The following is an 18850-nucleotide window of genomic DNA, read 5'->3' as shown; positions in this document are numbered from 1 at the left end:
TGCGTGTGTCCTGGTGGGGAGGTTCGGCTGGGCCGGGGGCTTGGGCTGTATGTACCAGGTTTCGGTGGTGCGGGGGCACGGAGGGCCATTCTACGAGGCCGGGTCCAACAACTATATTAGGTCGAGCATTGGAGACCTCTTGTATATACTTTAGTATATACTTAAATGTGTATGTATTTTATGAGCTCTGTAGATCAGCCCTAGGACTAGTCTGCTTCCGTTTAGGGACTTTTTTTCCTGTTCAACTGCCTCTATTTAACTGTCTTGATGGAAAACGACCAGCAGAGGTCAGTAAAATACCAGAATCACTTTAGCATTCTCTAGATTCCAACACATAGAAATTGTCTTCCTCCAGCACCTGTAGACAATAATATTTTTTTCAAATCCTGTATTTTCAGATATATGACCACTGAATGCCCTGCTTTTATATTAAAAACAGATCTTTGGACTATACCTTTTCCCGCTGAAAGACAATATTTCTCTCCATGTGTTTCCATACCTGGTGTGTCACGCAGTTTGGTGCTTACTTTCCCTCCATGTTAAAGAAACGTAGATGTTTTAGCACCCCGGCTAATGTGCTGCATAGCTAAATATATAAAAGGTCCCAAATGCGAGACCGATTACATTGCAAATGCTTGTTTCTTTGGTTTTCCGTTAGGCTTATCAGTTTTAATTTTCAATAAGTTTAATCAGGCCTACTCGGATCCGTCATCGCTCACCCTAACCAACTTTTTTTATTCGGTTGGAACTGGCGGATATGCGTCTTCATGGAAACACTCCCGTGCTAGCTTGCTTACCTCCTACTAGTCTGTCTTTATGATGCGCTAGCGAAGCCTGTTGTCCTGGGCTCGGGACTCCGCACAAGTTCAATCAAACCAAGCCGGTTGTCCTGCGCTTGGGACTGCTGGTGCGCTCTAGAACTCGCGCGTCTGTCATTTCAGTGCGCATGAGAGCGATCGAGTGTACGAACCACTAGACCGCTTCTCTTCCCTTCCATCCCTTTTGGCACCACAGTAACCCCGTAGAGGACGCCCCGAACAGAACGTTCTTTTGTGGTGAATGGATTACTCATTAGTCGGTTAACTGACATCGGAAAGATGCGCTATGTTTTGGTGATAGTGGATTAACCTTTTGATTGTTGAAACTCTTTTGAGAAGGTAGCTTGTATAAATTCTTTGTCTGTAGAGTCCTTTTCGCAACGCTAACATCATTCTGGTTGGGCAAATATTTTCTTGCCTTTTTTGAAGTATTATAGCGAATTTGTTGGTAGCAAATTATGGAGCAGGATGAAGGATCATCGGATCTTTCTTTAGAAGAAAAGCTCAATAAAGCAATGGATAAAATTACTACTGAGGTGTCCATTAGAATGGAAAGAAAGTTAAAATTGCTGGCTTTAAATCATCAAAGACAGATGAAGAGCGGTTTTGGGCTGCTCCAGAGGCAGTGGGTGCCCATAGTTTATCTCGGAAGAGAAAGCATGTGACTACCAGTAAATCGCTGGGTAAAAAGAAGAGATCTACTTTGGTAGAACATGTTTGCTGTGTAGACCGGCAAGAGGAGGATGCTGTGGGCATCAAGTAAAAGGCCCACATTATGATACTGCAAAGAGATCTAAAGAGCGTAAGCACAAAGTGGTGGTCTGCGATGAGTCCTCTGGGATTGGGGAGGTGGAACTGAGTTGTTCATGTCGGAGGATGATGAGTCTTTTACTAAGAATGTGCCGGCTGAAGGCTTTTTATGAGAAAGGAGAATGCATCTCTTTTAGATCCTTTGGGTGGAAACCTGTTTGATCCTTTCTTAATCAAACCTTCTCTTTCTCCTGAATGGACACCTTCAGACCATGTGGCTGAATACAGTCAGTATTGTATACGAAGAGAAATACCCAAAGAGGTACATGTTCGGTTGAGGTCGGAATGCCCATGACCCTCCATTGAAAAGAAGGTGTGGGTGACACCGGAACTCGATGCAGAAATTATTGCGGAAAGGGGGACGTAACCCCAGGAAGGGTCTTTATAAGGGTCTCCGATCCTGTCAGGACAGGTTGTTGGATGTGGTTGGACCATTGCCCAAAATTTTTGATATGGCTGAGGAAGCCTATGTTTTTAAGAGTGATATTGATGTCGAAGAATTATGTCCGTGGGTTCAGAGAGCGACTTGTCTGATAGGTAACACCAATAAGGCACTTTCTATCGAAAGGAGAAAGATTATTTTGCTAAAAATAGGTCCTAAGTTGGTGGATCTCGCAAACAAAGAGGAAGACCCATCAGCTAAAGGTCTCCTATTTGGGGAAGCGTTTATTAAATATCTTTCTAGGTGAGAGTGCTTTCAGCTCGGTACAGAAATCTCAAAGAAATCAAAGTCTTTAACAAGCTTGCTTTTGGTATGGCTGGAAGAACAAGGAGCCGTCTCCCCGGCCGTGGGCAAGGTATCACTAGAGGCTCTTTCTCACGTGGATTTAGAAGTTACCTGGGGCGCAACAATCCTTTTGCGGAGGCATAGTTTATCCCCAGTGACAGAGAGCTAGAGGAAGATATAACCGTGGGAACAGAAGGAGCAGAGGAACGGCTGGTAAGTCTACACCTTTTTGTTACCCCCTTAAAATTGGGCGACAGACTTGCCTAATTTTATCAAGGATGGCTGTCGATCACAAGGGATCCTTGGGTTTTAGAAACTGTTTGTGGGTTTCGCACAGCGTTTGCAGGTTGCCCAGTACAAGACTGTATGCAGAGAAATCTTATTTTTCCAACAGATCAGATGAATCTCATAGACTTAGAAGTTCAGGAGTTATAAAGAAAGAAAGGAGCAATTGTGAGGTTAAGAGATCGAGTGGATCGTTTTGTGAGCAATATCTTTGTGGGAGAGCAGAAAGGCAAAGATATGCGTCCAGTAATAAACTTGCGAGTTCTGAATGACCGGGTAGTTTCTTCAAAATGGAAGGGATTCATTTGTTGAAGGATGTGTTACTGAAAGGTGATTGACACGCTTGGATCTGAAAGATACCTACCTTAAGGTTACAATATGGAAAAATCACCAGAGGTTTTTGAGATTCTCGTGGAAAAGGAAGATGTGGAAGTTTGTATGTTTGCCTTTAGGCAGCTGATCTGAGAGAAAGGGGTGTGTCTGATTATTTACTTGGACAATAATTTGATCATGGAACAGGACAGGAGACAAATATTATCACATCCAAAACTTGCAGTGGGTTTACTGGAGTCCTTAGGTTTCATGGTAAACAGAACAAAGTTGTAGATTGTACCAAGTTAACAAACCCAATTTCTAGGTTTTGTAGTGGACACATTGGAGGGTGTCTTAAGGTTACTAAAGGAAAAGGCGAAGAGGATTCACAAGGAAATAAGAAATACTCTCAGATCAAACTGTTTCTTTGAGAATGTTAGCCGACATCACTGGTCTTTTGTCCTCTGCAATTCAAGCTATTTTCCTAGGACCTTTACATTACAGGGCATTACAGAGACTAAAGACTTTTCAATTAAGGCATGGATTGAAGTATTCAGAGAATGTTTGTCTATCTAAGGAAGCGAGGCAGGAGTTGGTTTGGTGGTTAAGAAAAATGGAAGCTTGAAATGACGTGCAATTTTTGGAGAAAATGCAGATTAGATTGTGGAAGCAGATGCAAGCTTGGACTGTTGGGGTGCAAGCTGTGGATTGCAGAGAACTGGCGATCGTTCGACAGAACAGGAAAAGAATTAGCATATAAATTGTTTGGGGTTATTAGCAGGTTCTTTTTGCGATAAGATGTTTTGCGGATCAAACTGTCAAATGTTCAGTAATATTGAGACTGGGCAATGTGTTTGCGGTAAGGTATGTATACAGGCTGGGAGGACCTTGTTCAAAGAGTTTTGGGGAATACTGCATGGAAAGAGGTCTATATGTTCAGGCAGAACACATTCCAGGGATGTCCAATTCAGTAGCAAATTTGATTTACAATTCCAGCGATTGGATGTTGGACAAAGGTGTGTTCATGAAATTGAACCAATTATGGGGTCCATTTCTTATAGATCTATTTGCGAACAGACTCAATGCTCAGGTGGGGAGATTCTTCAGTTGGCATCTGGAGGCGGCCGGGATAGATGCTTTCCTACAGGACTGGAGAAGACTTCATCCTTAAGCTTTCCCTCCATTTGCCATGTTCGGCAGAGTGACAGGGATGATTCGCAAATGGAAATTGACAGTGGTGGTGTTGATCACCCCGTTCTGGAGTTCTCAGGCGTAGTACCCTATAATGTTAGAGATGAGTGTGGATTTTCCGGTGCTTCTTCGGGTGTTTCCGGAGACCTGATGAGGACCTCAGGAGGGGTGCATGGTGTAGAAACAGGACAACTTCAGCTAGGGGCATGGAAACTTTCCAGAAAGTTTGAAAAAAGCAAGGACTTTCAACAGAGGCTTCGAGACTCATTGAGGAGTCCTGGGCCCCTGGAACTAGGAAGGCCTACTGTTTGGCCTGGAGTAAATGTAGCAGTTGGTGTGTGGAAAGGGATTTGGATCCCGTTTCAGCAGATATAGTTTAGGTCTTAAACATTTTTTACTGACTTATTTTCAAATGGTTTAGCATATCGATCAGTGTACTTGCGTAGATCGGCTATTTCAGCAGGTCACATTTTGGTAAACTACCTAACTGTTGGTCAAGATGTGATGGTGAGGAGGTTGTTAAGAAGCATTAGGTTGGCTAAACCGCCAGGTACTGGGTATCCCTTTGGGATGTTTCGCACATTCTTTTTCTTGAATCATGGAATGATTATACGGATTTGAGTTTAAAGGAGTTAACCTTCAAATTGATGCTGTTGTGCTTGCTGTCTTTCCATAGAGTTTCAGATGTTCGTGCTTTGGAGATTTCTAGTAGGTGTTTTATGCCTAAATGTATTTGTTTCCATATAAAAATGAGAACAAAAACGATTTCTTCACCAATGGTTTTTATCCATGTATGGATGAAAAGGAGAAATTGTGTGTGGTGCGTTGTGTGAAGGAAATTGAATGTAGACCTATGTTAAAACCTTCTGGGGTGCAATAATTGCTCATTTCATTTAGACATCCCATAAGGCTGTTTCTTAACCCCCACTAGTGAGGTGGGTGAAAGAAATGATGAAGAATTGTGGTATAGATGCAAGTATGTTTTGAGCACATTCAGTTCGAGGTGTGGCTGCTTCTAAAGCCTGTATGATGGGTGGAAGTCTGCAAAACATCTTAGGTTGTGCTGATTGGTCTTCAGACTCCCTATTTAGGCATTTTTATTTCAAGCCTCTTGAAAGTGCAGCTAGATGTTTAGTGTATACGCTTTGAACTTGCATAATATTGGCCTCTGGGTTTTGACACAAAATGAGGATTTTCCACAGACTTGGTTGGCTGAAAATCTGGATTTCAATAAAGACACTGAGACTAATATTATACCTCCCAGTATTTTTCTCCCAACCCTGATGTTTATCTTTGTCACTACAGTACAAGGTTAGGAAACGGCTGGAGTACATTGGAGTATCCATTTTCTTCTACAGAGGTAACAGAAGAAGAATTTATTGAAATCAAAGTTTGTTGAATAGACACAAGGAATTTCATTAAGAACATAAAGATTACATCAGTTTGTAGTCAATAAAAGAAGGAAGAGGACTGGTTGCTGTTTTTTTTTTTTTAAATTATGGTTGGAATATTTATTTGAAGTTCTAAATTCTAGAAGCTTTTAACATGCTGCTGAGTGGTGGCAATAAGGGGTTCATTGCATGATATTAGCCTCTGTGTCTTTAATAAAATCCAGATTTTCAGCCCACTCAAGGCTGTGGAAGATATACATTATTTAGGCCTGCACATTCCAGGTTATGAAGTTATAATGCTTATTAGTTTTGATGTAATTGGTCATGTGGTGACATCAGGGGAAGTGTGACTTGAATATGCTAACAATTGGAAGGTGACCTATGACAAAATTGTTGTGCTCAGCTTGCATGTCTCAATCATGTAGCAGGATTGCACTTTTTGAGCAGTGTCTCACCACCCCCCCCCCCCCCCCCCCCCCCCACCCAGCTGCACCAAGAATACCTGTGAATTCTAACGGCCTCCCCAGCTTCCCTTTCTAGTTCTCCCCCAACATTACCTTCAACAGTGTTGTGATAATGTGTGTACAATTACTTTACTATATAAATCCTTGCTTACAATAAAAACCTGGTACATAAAAAAGTGAACGTTTCCCTATTAAAGCATCCCCCTTCATCAAAATCCCAATTCAATACAGTTGTTAAGACCTGAAAGTAATAGCAAGATTTTATTTTGCATGAATAGATTTGTTAAAACTACGGTCACTATCTGATTTGTTTAAGATAAAAGTAAGTTTGATCAAAACATTTCATAAGATTGCCAATAAAGGAATTGTTGTGAGCATTAAATGGAATTTTACAGCCTCTTTTATTGTCCTCACGTTAAATTCTCTCAAATGTTTCCATAAATACTTCTGAACGTTCCAAAGCTTTGGGCACAGACAAATTTTATGACACATTGATTCTTCCTTATAGCCTACATCCCAATACTTAGGAGCAGGTGGAAGTTTACCTTCCTTCAAATTGGGAAATTGGAATATACATTAATCTAAATCTTTAACATTTCATTTTTACATGACCTTCAAAAATAGAAATAATATATGGTGGTTTTACAGTGCTATAGGAGTCAATGTTCATAATTTAATGATACTGAAAGATCTTCCTCACAATTACTATACAATAGAGAATTCTTTGTCTCTTCCGAGGACCTTCGGGCAACTCACTGGGAATGGTTAGTTGGGGTAGGTTTTGTGCTTCCAATAAGTTTAATGACTAGAAATGTAGTCTTCCCTTTCTGTCTGTGTTTGTATTTAGATCATCAAAAATAGGCCACTTAAGGGAAGCTGCTTCGGCTGTGCGACAATCGCAAACATAATACGAAGTACTCCTATTCAGCTCTTCATATGGCAAGCTTTGAGGAGTTGCTTGCTGGAGATGAAACAAAAATCGTATCACTTGCATATGTATGATATTCAGGTTTGAATATTTTCTTTATTTAAAAATCTGTGATGCGTACAGCAATGATGGGATTACTTTTGCTTCAAAAACTTTAATTGATTGATCGGTTGACCTTCCCCCGCCCCTCCAAAGATTCTTGTGAACCTTTTTATAGCATTGATACTACTCCAACTTTTGTTTCTTTGTTTGCGGGTGCGGGCTCCTTTTTAGTTTGTCATTTCTGTTCACACCAAGATACTCCTAGAGTCCTACCTTGCCAATTTGTGCTGCGCGAATTTTCCATATTTTTTGCTTATTGTGTTTCCCAATACGCATTACTTTCGGTTTCGTTTGATTTTCACCAAGAGAAAGTTTTTTAAGTTAAATTCATGGAGTCTTTAACTTAGTTTAGAGGCCTCTAGCTGTTAATGAGAAGACTACGAAGTCATCTACATAGGCTAGATGTGTTACTGTTTCCCTAATTTTGGTGGTATACAGTCTGTATGTTACAGTTTCAGAAAAACAAAAGAGGAGCCAATATGCATCCTAATTTTGGTGGTATACAGTCTGTATGTTACAGTTTCAGAAAAACAAAAGAGGAGCCAATATGCATCCTTTTGAATTCTGGTAACTTCTGCCCATAAGTGAGAATTTAATGAGTTTTAAGCACTTTTTGCAAATTTGAATGACTGCTTCCTGGCAAGCTGATTCTCGTTTTATGAGATCAAATTCTGGGGAAATCCGTGCTTGTGAAGTATCTAGTTGCAATGTAAGTAGAGGCCTATAAACGTTGGCTTGAAAGGCTTCCAAAAGAATTTCATCTGCTCACACACAATTTCAGACCTGTAGCGAAGTTTCTGTATTAGCTTAGTATGAACTATTTTTTGTAAGGGCAACAAGTGAGGGACCACACAGTTTGGTATGCAGGGATTTGAATGCAAAGAGGACGGATTTAGCTTTTTGTCTTTGCAATTGAAGATGTGGTTTGAAATTGTTTCGGTTGTCAGAAATTACTCTTAACTATGTTTAAGTTGTAGTTGTGACCAATTACTTCTCTGAGAACCAAACAAAGTTTTTATTAAGTTGATGGCCAACAATCACTTGTATTTTCCAATATTCATTTCCATCCTGTTCATCGTTTATATTGAGAATGCAGGAGTTAATCTTTGTAGGCCAATTGGTGGCTTCCTGAGGAGTACTATATTGTCTGCATATTGCAAGCAACAGTCTGATCAAGGTCCACCCAGGAGGTGGGGTTTTGAATTTACCCCACTCAATGTACCATTTAGATCAGCGGTAAAAAGTTTAAATAAAAGGTGAGCTAATATGCAAACCTGTCTCAGTCCATCCTTTGTTAGAATTTGCTTTCTGGTTATTGAGCCATCTCCTAGCTTTACTGTCACTCAGATGTAATAAAGGGTGGATTCCCCCATCAATTCCAATGTGTCCATAGAGTACTTTTCAGGACCTTGTTGTATGTGTAGCTCAAGTCCACAAAGCATGCACAGAGGGTTTTTTTGTGCTAGGGAATACTCCATTATGACTGATAGTGCCATGAGAATTGGTGTAGTCCTGTTCCCTGGGCGAAAGTCTGTCTGATTCCTGGACGAGAGCCTGCCTGATTTGATGGAACACGGCTGTGTTGGTCTGCCCATGCTTCGAGGTCCTTAAGCAGAAGCCTGGAGAAGAACTTTGCTTCAATGTCTATAAGGGCGATCAGCATATAGTTGCTAGATTCCAATTTTATAAATTCAATAGCCTATGATCCTTCTCCAGGATTCTGTAATGGTTCCAGTGGCCAATCAGTTGTTACACAGCGGGGTTAAGACCTTTGGCGAAAACTCAAGATTAGCTGTAAGCAGTGCCGTTGGAAGACCTTTCGACCTGGGGCCCATCTGTCTTGGCTTTTTTATGACCCAACAAAGTTGTGTGGAATTATAACTGGGACATTAGTCCTTGTGAAAACGTATGCTACTATTCCTGGAGAAAGAGTTTGGCCTCTAATTTAAGGCACATCTGGAGACTTCAGGCAAGCAGCAGTTCTTTGTGTGACAGATTCTGGTTGCGCCAGACTGGCCGAGACATTTGTGGTACTAGGACCTACTTCATCCTTCCATCCAGCAACACAAGATGCTTACCTGCAGACTGGACCTTATCACCAGGATTTCTAACGAGAGCTTAATCACAGCCTACAGTTGCTGAACTTGAGTGTTGGGCTCCTGAGTACATACTCTACAGCCATTCGAACTTACTAGATAGTGGCAGCAATCTCTTGACTCAGTTGAAGCATCCCTCTACTCCTTCACCACATCTTATAGTGAAAGAAGTTCTGCAACTGATGTCTCCATACTCTGGTGGCTCAGAGAACATGCTTGGAAAAGCATGTGCTGCTAGATTTAATAAGGATAAATGGCTTTCAATTATTTGCCAACAAAGTGAATTTGCTACTTACAGGAAACTCTCCGCTTGGGCATCTTTTTCACCATTCAAGTGATTAAAGATTTCCTAATGAGCCTCAGAAAAGTTGCCACTGATTAGAACGCCCTCTTTGACCTCATAACTAAATATTCTCATTTCTTAATTGATGCTGTCCTCATTTGGTCCCGTGCACAAGTCATTAACTGTTGCTATAGAAAATACTTTTTTTTGTTGCCATGACTGGGAGCAAACTTCAGGCAGTCTGTATAGAGGAACCATGTTTGGTATTCTGCTACAGTAAAAGCTCTTTGCACACCTACTTTTTTCGCTGCAGGTAACTTTTTTTAATATCCACAATAATCAGGCTGTCTTCCGTCCTTCGTGGATCCTTCTCTTGCAGAAAAGTCCCAAAAGCCCACGTACACAAAAGATAAGCAAAGGGCTGTGAAATATTACATACATAAAATATAGAGGATCAGGCAATCACAATTGTTATTCTGTAACTATAGGGTAGTTCACATAGGACTCCGTACCACTAAACAAAACATAGCTAGATGGGTGCTGCCTTGGATGATTTTATGCCATCAAAGTACTCCTTTGAATTGGGAAGGCAGCTACTGCTGTGTTAATTAAATGTCCCCATTGCCAGCATTTGTAAAGCAGCTACTTGGAGGTAGGCTCATACATTTGGTAAGCATTATTGTATTGTTTATATTACGGATACCCAAGCTAGCCAGGTTTCTTTATGTCATATAGTTGTTGGATTTTACATATTTAACACTGTTCTATATTTTGGAGGCCTCCTCTTCTAACACAAGTATTTTGTTTTAGCTCACTACTTTACTCCGCTGTCCTTGGGTATTGAAGAGAACCCCAAGACTCAAAAGGGAAGGTTACTTATCTGTTATCCTAGGTCTCGGTCATGGTTATGTGTCTCTCAATCCATAAACAATCCACCTGCATCCCCATGCTCCAAAAGCACAGTTGATTGCTACAGGTCTCCGCATCTTACTGCTGTGTTGCGTTTCCTAAAACAAGTGGCCTCATTTACCAAGCACTGCATAATGGAAAGCTGCCCAACCTGTTTGAATGCTTAAAGATGCAGTGGCTTTATAGCCATCTTGAGACACATTTTTAATCATGTATTTATTTTAATAGCGTTAGAAACAGTGGTGTGTTCATTTAAATATACTCTTGATCTTTTTTGGCTATTTGGAGGTTCTGTATTTAAAAGTAAAAAAAAAGAAAGTTAGAACAGGTTATCTCCAATAGACCTGTTTGGTTTTTTGCATGTAAAAAAATATGCTATAGAAAATGTTTTGGAGATCCTGCCGGTTAACAGAGATATTATTTATGGATTTGGAGGGAATAACCATGACAGTTAAACTTGCAGATAAGTAACTTTATTTATCTTCACTCCTGCGCTGACCTATCAGCGCAGTATCTGTGCAGTTGTAGTTTACCAGAGTTACACGTAAGGCAGTGTACAATGACATAAAAAATGTTGTAAGGCAGAGCATATGAGACTGATGCTTGATCTGTGCATCTCGGCTACTTATGTAATCACAAAACACAAGTCTGTTTTTGCTCTACCTATAATTCTGTATATTAGGAAAATAGGACCAGATTTCCAAGACCCTAGTATGAGTTTTTACTTTTGAGGCCATACGAGAAGAAAAAGCACATTAAAGATACCTAAACTGAGCTACAAAGTGTCTATTCTTTTTCTACGAAAGATTCCATGCTGCCTGCTCGGTCAGGCAACCCAGTATTACTGACTGTGGGAGGAATGCAGACAACTGTAGCTGCATTGGAAGAAAGTTGCTAATTTAACACTCCGCGCTGCTTATTCCTATTTGTTATCTAGGAGGAAAGACTGGATCATTTACAGTTGTCCATATTCTGTGAATCTGGTTCATGTGGTGTTTGGTCCTTTTATGTGTGTGTCGTGTGCATGGAGGTGATGAGCCTGTTATAATCCTTTCTATGAATACTGCCTATTAAGGTAAGCTGACCAGATTGTGCCTCGTATCAAAATAAAAACTTGAAGTACCTGCAAACCCGATTAGGTGTTTCCATGCATGATACATGAAGACTTCTTGGTATACTTCATGCTTCCATAGAAATACTACCAAACAAATTAATCTTTCCTAATAGGATGTGATGCTACTTTGAAGGTTTCACCATGTTAGACTTTTAAGACAGCTGTTGTGGTGATCAACAAAGAATGAGGCACATGTTCCTAGATACTGAGCTCTATATTCTGATTCATAGTGTCCAAGCAAGACTTGTAAATTTCAGTAGGACTATTCCCAAATTTAATCTGGCTAGTTATTTTTGCTGTACCTCATTTTGTATCCAATCAACCAAATTCTGCTAAATCAGCTCTTCATATATTGATTTCCAAAGTGCTCTAAGTTTTGTAACTTGTCACAGACTGCAAAACTGCAATGGATAAATAGTTTGTACATTGCATTGTATTAGCCCACACACAAAAAGTAATTTTGCATTTATCAGGATGTGTTATAGAAAATGTTGTGTGAGGAAACCCTACCACTGCAGCATTCCTAAGAAGCATACTATTGTCTCAAATCTGAAAGGTAGCGACCTTCGGTACCCAACCTCCCAGGTGTTGGCTGCTAGCTGCTCTATTGAACCCCCCCCCCCCCCCCCAAAAAAAAAAAACAGCCAGCTTTATAAAAGATTAGCTACTTGTCAAAATTAAGTTGAGTACCAGTTTAGGTTTCCAGCATTGGTTCTCTTACTACCACCTTACCTTGCCCTTGAGTTCGATTCTGACAATGTACATTCAATCATCATTTAGGATGGGGATTGGGAGTGGAGGTGGTTGGTCATCAGGGTAACAGCAGGTTGGAATAAACCATTCCTAAAACCTTATTTCCGTTCGCCAAATGGCTTGGTTTTGTTGATGACAATAAACTGTTAAAATGTGAATATTGACTATTTGCCTCAAAGGATTCCCATCTGAATGTTTACGGTCCTTCAATTTCATAAAGAAACCAGTGCATGAGTATTGTTAGCAGATAAATAATTATATTCACTTTAATGGCCATTGTACCTTTAGTTTATATACCCATTTCTTTTGATGATGCGTTCAGTATTTCGTATCTGTATATTTTGTAGGACGTATGAGGCAACTGTTTCATGGAAGAGCTTGCAAATCTGCATCTGCGCTGGACTAGAACCGCTATGTTCTAGCCCAGCGGTTCTTAACATTTTGACTCCTGTGGATCTCTACTGAATCATTAATTGAATCTGGGGATCCCTACTGAGTCATTCTGGGAACCTGTGGGCCCTGGGCCTAAGCAATTTCTGTGATTTGAGCCTCAAAACAATACATAAACATACAAAAACAAGTATACCTCATACAAATGATCAAGTATTTTGTTAAATTCACAATCCAATATGTTAAAAGTTTAGTCTTTCAATTTTGCTTCTGTACTTGTATATATGTTAATAATTTTAATGTATTAATTATTATTTAATTTTGTAAAACCGTCCAGGATCCCCTGAGTAGTCTTGTGGATCCAGTTTTTATGAACTCTGTTCTAGCCTATATCTGTGAAACATTACAGTAATAGACTCTATTAACATACCAAAGAATATGTTTATTTTGGTAGTGCTATGACTGTTTAATCTACATGCCCTTCATTTTCTATGTTTGACATTCGCATTTTCTTTCCTGTTTCTCAGATTAGATGATCTGGAGCAGAAACTGAAGGGTGACATCGAACAGGGAATGGGCATATTCTGCCCATTTGCAGATGAACCGAACACAGATGAGGAGGGGACACTTTCCGAAGAGCATAGGTTAATGATTGTTCCAGTATTTCGTTTTGTCACTTTATAAACAACTAACATACAACACGTCCACAAGGAAAAATAAAAGAGCATCAGAGCCACTCCTGGCTCGCATAAAGTTAAATATTACAGTATTAAGATGCATCATGGGAGGCAAGGGCCGCAACCAGATGCCATAAAATAAGAACACAAGGCTAGTGTATTCCGGTCCCACCGCCCAATCGCACCCACACCACCCAGCTATAGTAACCTCTCACTCCCTGTTATTCATCCCCTGATACTCCTCCCTCTGATCCCAAAAACGATTGACAGTGTGCCCCAGATTTCCAAATCAACGAAGTTTGGCATCAAACCAGGCACATCGCATTTGAGTTTTTTCTGCCACAGACTTTTACGAAACATCCCTAACCTATAGCTCCTTCGTGGTAGCTCGAACTCCCATCCACCTGATGGCAACCCACTAATACAACGGCCAATTGTAGAAACCGGATTGTAATTTTATGCTTCTTGGGGAGGACAAGGTGACCCAACAAACATAGCTGATTTGTGGGTTAACAGGACAGAGTGGTAGTCCCTTCCAACCATCCAATTACTCTTCCGAGAAGGCACGTACCTGCAAGCAACCCCACGCAATGTGCATAAAGTCCGCCTCTACTGCTGCACACCGAGAACACGCTGAAATGCACTTGAGATTAATTTTATGCAAGCGCATAGGAGTCCTATAGTTGCGATGCAGAAAATCAAAGTGAATTATTTTGAACTGGGTGTTACTGAACACTGTCTTCAATAGCTCACATTTCCTGGCCCATTCCACATTCAAATAGGTGCCCCGAGATCTGCCTCCCAAATATTCTTCACTCTCAAATGTCCTCTAATCGCATCTGCCTTTATTGCTTTATAGATCTCTGAAAAGAGGTGCTGCCTAGACTCTAGTATCAATATCGCGCCCAATGTAGCCGAGGTAGTCGGCCGCCGCAGGATAAGACGACCAGAGAACACTTACCAAATTGGATACACCCGCTTAGTGTAGGAATTGTCCTGGACCTACCACAAGCTGATTCTGAACATCCTCAAAAGACCTAAATACCTAATTTGGATACAGGTCTGCAACTGGCAACCCCCCTCGCTCCAAGATTGGTATGACTTGGCCTACTCCTTCTGGCGAAATGGAACCAAAATCCATATTGGTAGCTTCTAATTACCACGGTCACTAACCTTTTTTACACCGCAGCAGTCTGACTCACCACATAGTGCTGCGGAGGACTCCCCTGACCTCACCATCAAAATCGCAGGGAGCCTTCTCAAACGGAAATGGGAGGTAGACATAGGGGACATGGATGAGCACGAATGGCAGGAGGCGACTGCGTCCCCGCGGGAAGTGGCGGTTTCGTCCAAACTAAAATTGGTGCAGCTTAAAATACTGCACCGGATATACTACACTAGATCCACGCTACATAAAATGGGGAGGGCGGTTGATCCGCTTTGCCTGCGGGGATGCGGCCTCCAGGGTACCTTTTTTCATACGATTTGGGACTGCCCTGCCATTGCCGGATATTGGAGGGAGGTTATGGCAACGGTCTCCAGAGTAACCGGTCATGAGGTTCCCCCTGAGCCTCAGATGTGTTTATTGAATATATGGGATGATACAGACCTAAACCACGCTGAACAAACCTGGGTGCCCATAGGACTAGTATTGGCAAAGAGGAATATTGCACGACACTGGGGGGCGCAAGCAATCCCCTCGCACGCATGGTGGTGTTGTGACTTAGATGGCGCCATGGTAGCGGAGAAGGTGGTATGTGGTAATAGGGGTTGCCCCCGGCGATGGCAGAGGATATGGGGAAAATGGAACACATTCAAGGGTCATATATGCGAACCCCCGTTGTCGGGATCAGAGTCCGACCTCAGCGAATAATGCAGAAGGTACACTTCACTATTAGAGGGGATGGGGTCCACGTATGGGAATGCTTGCAGGAGGCTACCTGTGTTGTATGTACAGATGACGTATGGCCGTTACAAAGTGGTATCACCTATGTTAATGTTGACAGAGATGATTACAACCTGAGTCTTGAACATGAACTCTGTATGAGGAAAGGTGCAAAATTATTGTTAATAAAAATTGTTTAAAAAAAAAAAAAAATCGTAGGGAGCTTGGTCCCTTCCACCATACCTGCCAGGAGATACTTCAAATTGTTCCCCTCCTCCAACCATTTTGCCGTGTGTGGCATGCGAGAGGCGTAATATTATTCCAGATTCGGCACGCACACTCGTAACCCCTCAGTGTCAAGCGACCTACTCTACTCTGGCTTCCTGCCCAGATGAACGAGGTGAGGAGGGAATTCAGCTGATAGAACACTCCAATGCGCATGGGGCACAATTAATTCTGCTTCACATACAGGCATTGTGGAAGAGACACCATCTTAAACTCTGCTACTCTACCCATAAGTGATAACGGTAAGGTCTTCCAAAGCCAGACAATGGTCCACAAGGAGCCTGTGGCCCGCTCAACATTGTACTATAGCTGTTTCTTGTGCGTATCCGCAACCATCATGCCAAGATAACAAAACGTCTCCATATCCCACCTCAACTCCAAGTCTGGCAACCGTTCACTGGGCACTCAAGCCAGAGCTGACAGTCTAAACACCAAGGACTTACTTTTGTTTATTTGGAGGCCAGACAACTCCCTGTGCTCGCGCAGCACCTCCAACAATACCCCCAATGAAGTCCAAGGCTCCCTAAGGTAAAACAAAGCTTCATCAGCTTAGAGTAGTATATTTCTAGAGTGCCACACCTCTATCCCCCTCTCATTCATCACCCTTCGGACCTGCACTGCCAATGGCTCGATTACCAGGGCTAACAAAAGAGGCGAGAGCTTGCATCCCTGTCGAGTACCGTGCCCTATATCTCACTGATTGGGCCTATATGGCCCACCCTCGCCCTATGACCAGTGTCTAACAGTCAAATCCTTGCTTAAAACTGAGGCCTGAACCCAATGACTCTCATAACCTCCTAAAGATACCCCGGTCCATTGTAGCAAACACCTTCTCATTATTAATGGAGGTGAACACTGTGTCCTCCTGGCTGTCCTCGACCTCATGGAGCACATTCGCAAGGCGCCTCAGATTCAAAGTTTTGCTGCTGCTAGGAATAAACCCACACTCATCGACATGAACCAGACCAGACACCACCGTGCTTAGTCGAGAATCGAAGAGCTTACGTAGTATTTTGATATCAGTGTTTATCATCGTGAGCGGTCGATACGATGCAGGATCAGAGATACTCCCCCCCCCCCCCCCCCTCAGCTTAGGCAGGAGGCATCTAAGGCCCTGACACATACTATGCGGAAGGACTACTTTTTGCTTTGCTTCCAAGAAGACCTCTAATAAGGGCTGAGTCAGTAACACTGTAAATCCCTGAAAATTCTGCTGGGAATCAGTCCCCCCCCCCCCTCCCCCCATGGGGAGTTTTTCTTAGGGAGCACACGTAGTGCCTACCTAAACTCCCCCAGTTTAACTTCCGCGTCCTGTTCCTCCCACTGTCACTGAGCCTAGTTGGGGCTAATCCAGAGGACCCAGGAAAGCCCTAATCTGATTAACTGAGCTACGTGTGCCCCCCCCCGCACCCCATTCATGTGTCGCTGAAAGGCCGCCACCTCTTACACTGTGAAGTCGCCACCACTCCTTCCGTTTCTATCAGATGAAGCACATGGGGGCGGAGCACTCTTCCTTCAGTGTAACCAAGCCAGCAGCCTACTCTGTTTATCTCTCTCCCTATGCAGTCGCTGTCTGTAATGTGTGTACGCATCCAGCCTATCCCACTTTTCCGCTATTCTCCTCATCCGGTTGATGATCTGGGTTGGTCAGGTCTAGACTCTGCAAGCCTGCCAGTTCTTACTCCTCAATGTGCAACTCCTGCAGAAGTTGCCTAAACACCCCATAAATCTCTGCCCCCTCATTATAGCCTTTGCGGCTTCCCCTTCGACTGCATGAGCACCAGTTGAGCCCCAATTAGCATGCAAATATGAGTAAAAGACTGCTACAGCATATCTCTGCCCACCACATCCGCCAAGAAATGGCAATTCCGAGTTTGTATGCCAACCCCACACCCCCAGTCCATCTCACAGAGCACTGGTGAATGATCTTACAAATTACAGACTGAGTGCAGCACCAGTAGGCTCTCAACTGAAAATCCAGCTGCCAGCACCTTATCCAGCCTACTGAAATTGTAGTGGGCAAGCGAATGGCAGGTAAAGACACTGTCCAATGGTCGGAGCCCTCCAAGCGTCAACAGTCCAAAATGAAACCTCACGTCATGCCTCTTGGCTGTGTCTTCCCTGGGAGGACGCATATCCTGGTCCCCATTCAACAAACAATTTAAATCTCCCAACCAAAGGAGCGGGCCGTCAACCATCTGAACCAATCCGGTTCTGGAGCCTAAAGTAAAAGTGGGGTCATCAACATTAGGCACATATACAGTAATCAATGAGAGAGCACTCCCATCTAGTCTAGCCTGCATCATGTAGGTAGGAGGGAGGGACCTGAATCTTTAGTGGATGTGACATTCTGAGTGCAAACCACAAATAAAGATCCATTGAACCATTTGATAACATAGTTGGAAACTAGTTGTCCGTAACACACAAAGTATCATGTTTGGTGTCTGTGCAATTTATAAAAATGTGATTAAGCTTAATGTGGATTGAGAGAGCACATTTTACCAATTTATTTTCTGTATTTCAACTAGTAGTAGCACGCACAATTTCTTATGCGCAAGTGGGCAGTAATAACATTGCACACACATACACTATGTGTGATCCAACAGTCCAGCACCAGTGATTGTGATTGGTCATGAATGCAATTTAGTCTCTTGTCTCCAGCCAAGAATTTCTAGCGGTTTAACATTAATTGCTCTATAAAATGTGAATATGTCCTAGCTAATTTTACCTAATCTTGTTTATGGCATGTTGGTGCTGGCTGCTGCTGTGTTTTCTGAGTATGGTGTGTGCTTCACTGCACTGGCCTTGCAAAATATCCCCTTGTGTTAGTTGGATCCTCATCTTCGCTTCTAACCTCACTGCTGCCCCAGAGCCTGGAATGAAACAGTTTCTTACTATTGTGGAAAACACTGCCTTGATGTGAAATAAGCACACTGAACAACAGTACAGTCAAACCCCCACAACGTCTGATTTGTTCAGTGCTAGGAATGAGAGAAACACGCAGGCCTCTACTCTTTAGCATATTACCAGCCATGTGGGTTCTCAAAGGCACCGCAAAGATGCTAATTTTGTAGGCAGGGATGATACGGCAGAGGTTGCGCTGTGGTTAAAATGATGGATGTTGCATTTTCTCTGACTTCATCAGCCCAGTACAAGAAAAGTTATATCCACACTTCTTGAACTTCTCTGACAATGGGTCCTACAGACTGTAGCTTGTGGATGCATTTCATCAAGTATAGAAGAGCTTCTAAAGTGGTTAGAGGAAATTTAGTATTTTTTTCTTTTTTTTTTTTAATAATCGAAGAAAGGTTGTAGTACAAGTATTGAATTGTTATGCCCAGTGTTGGATTTCCATCCCCCTGAGACAGCTGCTTTTCCACAACTAATTTATTTTACAACTTCATGGTGACTTTTGACCTAAATGAGACAA

At 42.2% G+C, this 18850-nt stretch overlaps 1 protein-coding gene across 5 annotated transcripts in view; it reads left to right on the top strand.

The window, feature by feature from the left end:
• The window catches only part of SLF2 (SMC5/6 complex localization factor 2), a 411151-nt gene that overhangs the window by 166635 nt on the left and 225666 nt on the right, over positions 1-18850 (top strand). For all 5 annotated transcript variants that reach the window (XM_085606517.1, XM_085606515.1, XM_085606519.1 and 2 more), the window contains one exon: positions 13101-13217. In XM_085606517.1, coding sequence (XP_085462643.1) covers positions 13101-13217 — 117 coding nt within the window. The remainder of the gene's footprint in view (positions 1-13100; positions 13218-18850) is intronic.

Source organism: Triturus cristatus, chromosome 1_2, assembly GCF_964204655.1.
Source record: "Triturus cristatus chromosome 1_2, aTriCri1.1, whole genome shotgun sequence".
In the NCBI taxonomy this organism is placed as follows: Eukaryota; Metazoa; Chordata; class Amphibia; order Caudata; family Salamandridae; genus Triturus; species Triturus cristatus.
Note: the sequence above shows the minus strand (reverse complement) of the source record. Positions and strands in the feature narration are given on the sequence as shown.